This window comes from Vespa crabro, chromosome 18, assembly GCF_910589235.1.
Source record: "Vespa crabro chromosome 18, iyVesCrab1.2, whole genome shotgun sequence".
Lineage (NCBI taxonomy): Eukaryota > Metazoa > Arthropoda > Insecta > Hymenoptera > Vespidae > Vespa > Vespa crabro.
Genome location: NC_060972.1, coordinates 1,131,935 through 1,134,434, shown reverse-complemented (window position 1 = coordinate 1,134,434; position 2,500 = coordinate 1,131,935). Strand labels below are relative to the sequence as shown.

The window sequence follows — 2,500 nt, the reverse complement described above, 5'->3', positions numbered from 1 at the left end:
TTGATGAAGTATTTCGCAAATTTTACGACTTTTAGTTTATTTATTCTTATATTGAAAAAAAAAAAGAAAAAGAAAAAAGAAAAGAAAAAAAAAATCCTTACTTTTGTTATAACTATATATTACTTTAACAACGAATCATAACTATGTTTATTGAGTTTCCTTGGCTGCTTATGTGATATAATTAAACTTCTTATAGATACACACTTACATTTATGCGTACGGTCAAAGATATAATATAACGTGTATGTCTGTATGATATTCATACATCGTTTAATAACTGGCTTTAAACTCATACAAATAGAATATTATTTTAAGTTATAGCAATATCCATATTCTCATATACCATGTGTTTTATTTTTATTTTTATTCTTATTAAAGATGCTATTTATTTTATAGTTTTTAAGTCACCCTTAGGTAGGAAATAAGATATAAACATGTTGTGAAGAAACAACTTTTTGTGTATGGCAATTCGCCAAGTGAAATTTTAGCATTTCCACTCTAGCTTTTAGTATTAAATCAGAAATAATGAAATTATACATTTAAGAGCTTTGAAAAATTGTTTCCGTTCATCGAATAAATAAGATATTTAGTTGAAAGAAAGAAAAGTAATCAATTTTTTCGTTTTTTTTTTTTTTTTCTTTCTTTTTTTTTCATATATATTTGAATATTTAATATCTGATAGTTTATATATTGTAAAAATATTCGTGTGAATTTATTTATAAATGGTATTTTCTAAAGGCAAAAGATTTGTACTCTTGCACCATAGAATTTTTCTTCGAAATATGAAAAAAAAAAAAAAAAAGAAAAAAGAAAAAAAAACATCTGACGGTGCAAGAATGGTCCTTTCGTATATGTGAAATTTATGCACTTACGCGATAGAGATCCCCCCGTCCCCCCTTTTAATGTCATTGTAAATATTGAGTTTAAAATATGTATTAAATTTAGAAACATAAAGTTTCCTGTTATCCCACCCCCCCCCCTGCTCCCGCTCCCCAAAAAAGGTTGTATGAAAAATAAGACAAATAAAATGTATTATAGATTGTCGTAGTTATACATTGTTTGTCTTTAGCATAAAACAAAGAGAAAAGGAAACAAGTAATGAATGAATTTCTTTCAAATGATTTATTTTTTTTCTTAAGTATATATATATATATATATATATTTACTCAATTTTTTTTTTAATAATTTTTATAATTTTTCTTTTTTTTTTAAAACATCTCTTCTATGACAAAAATATGTTACATTGAATTAGAACGAATCAAAATGATTTATTAATCTTTGCATTTATGTTTTTAATATATAAAAGTGCGATTTTCTTCATTAATATATTCCTGATTATTAATTCCGATTAAATTGATATAAACTATTAAGAAAGAAATATTTCTTTCAACCAATGAAGTTCATTACGATGATATGAAGTATAATATGAGCAAATATAAAGTCAGCGAATCCTCTCTCCGGGCTTATTCCATAGAATTGACTTTTGTTTTGTGGATTTACTTGTAATCGAAGACAAACTGCAAAAGAGGTTAGTTTCAATAATCTAATCTGATATATACACACATACATACATACATATATATATATAAAATCATTTTAATAATTAATGTTAAACAAACCTCCTAATATGAAACAAGAGACACAAGATATAAAACCACTTAGAAAACTATTGAATGGAAAAGTGCCAACAAGACAGCAATACACAAATTGTATGACACCCGTCAAAAACACATACAGTAAATAAGCATCAATAATTTTGAGCTTTTTCGGAGTAGTTTTCGTATACTCTTGAAGGAACTTTCCAATCACCGCAATTGCCGACATTTTTATACGTTATTTTTGTTTCCGTTTAATTTTTCCGTTGAAACAAATTATCCTAGTGAAAGATATAATAACCTCTTTCGCGTTTACGCGTGGCAGAATCGATGGTTTCTCTAATATTCGTCCAGATGGAGACATTATCGTTTGCACACGCGAAAACATTTTACGCGCTAAATTCAAACATTCGTTACGAATTAATCTCTTTATTAGATATTCCAATTGTATTTTAAAAATATATTTCATAAAGATACGACAATAAAATATGGTTTGTGTTTAATTTTTAGAGAAAAAGGAAAAGAAGGAAAAAAAAGAGATCATTTTATTGTACGTCCTAAAATTGTCTCGAAATACATAATATGTAAAATATTTTAGAACTTTATTAAAAGACTTATAAGCAACTTTTAATTTTCTAATTAAATCGATGTTCTTTTTTTTTTGGTTTTTTTTTTGGTTTTTTTTTTGGTTTTTTTTTGTTTTTTTTCTTCTTAATCAAAAGGAACGAAAAAAATATCCGAGCTCGTGTTATAATAATTCTATTGTTCATCCTTTAGTTATCTTACTTTGTCATTTAACTTGGATGCACTTTTATTCGAAGAATTATTGCGCAAAAGATATTTCGGTGCTATTGTATCGTAAGCAGATATTATCTTTTTCTTAACAAATATTGGCACCGAAGTTA

At 25.9% G+C, this 2,500-nt stretch overlaps 2 protein-coding genes across 5 annotated transcripts in view; both read right to left on the bottom strand.

The window, feature by feature from the left end:
* Positions 1-1,940, bottom strand: part of LOC124430502 (dolichyl-diphosphooligosaccharide--protein glycosyltransferase subunit DAD1) — a 3,115-nt gene extending 1,175 nt beyond the window's left edge. The window contains exons 1-2 of the mRNA XM_046977181.1: positions 1,620-1,940; positions 1-1,517 (exon numbers count right to left, since the gene is read on the bottom strand). The exon at positions 1-1,517 is cut by the window's left edge and continues 1,175 nt beyond it. Of these exons, the coding sequence (XP_046833137.1) occupies positions 1,387-1,517; positions 1,620-1,824 (336 nt within the window). The 5' untranslated portion in view covers positions 1,825-1,940 and the 3' untranslated portion in view covers positions 1-1,386. The remainder of the gene's footprint in view (positions 1,518-1,619) is intronic.
* Positions 1,941-2,087: 147 nt separating this feature from the next.
* The window catches only part of LOC124430501 (MAP/microtubule affinity-regulating kinase 3-like), a 366,230-nt gene continuing 365,817 nt past the window's right edge, over positions 2,088-2,500 (bottom strand). For all 4 annotated transcript variants that reach the window (XR_006943777.1, XM_046977178.1, XM_046977177.1 and 1 more), the window contains one exon: positions 2,088-2,500. This exon is cut by the window's right edge and continues 157 nt beyond it. The gene's annotated coding sequence lies outside the window, so the exon portion shown is untranslated.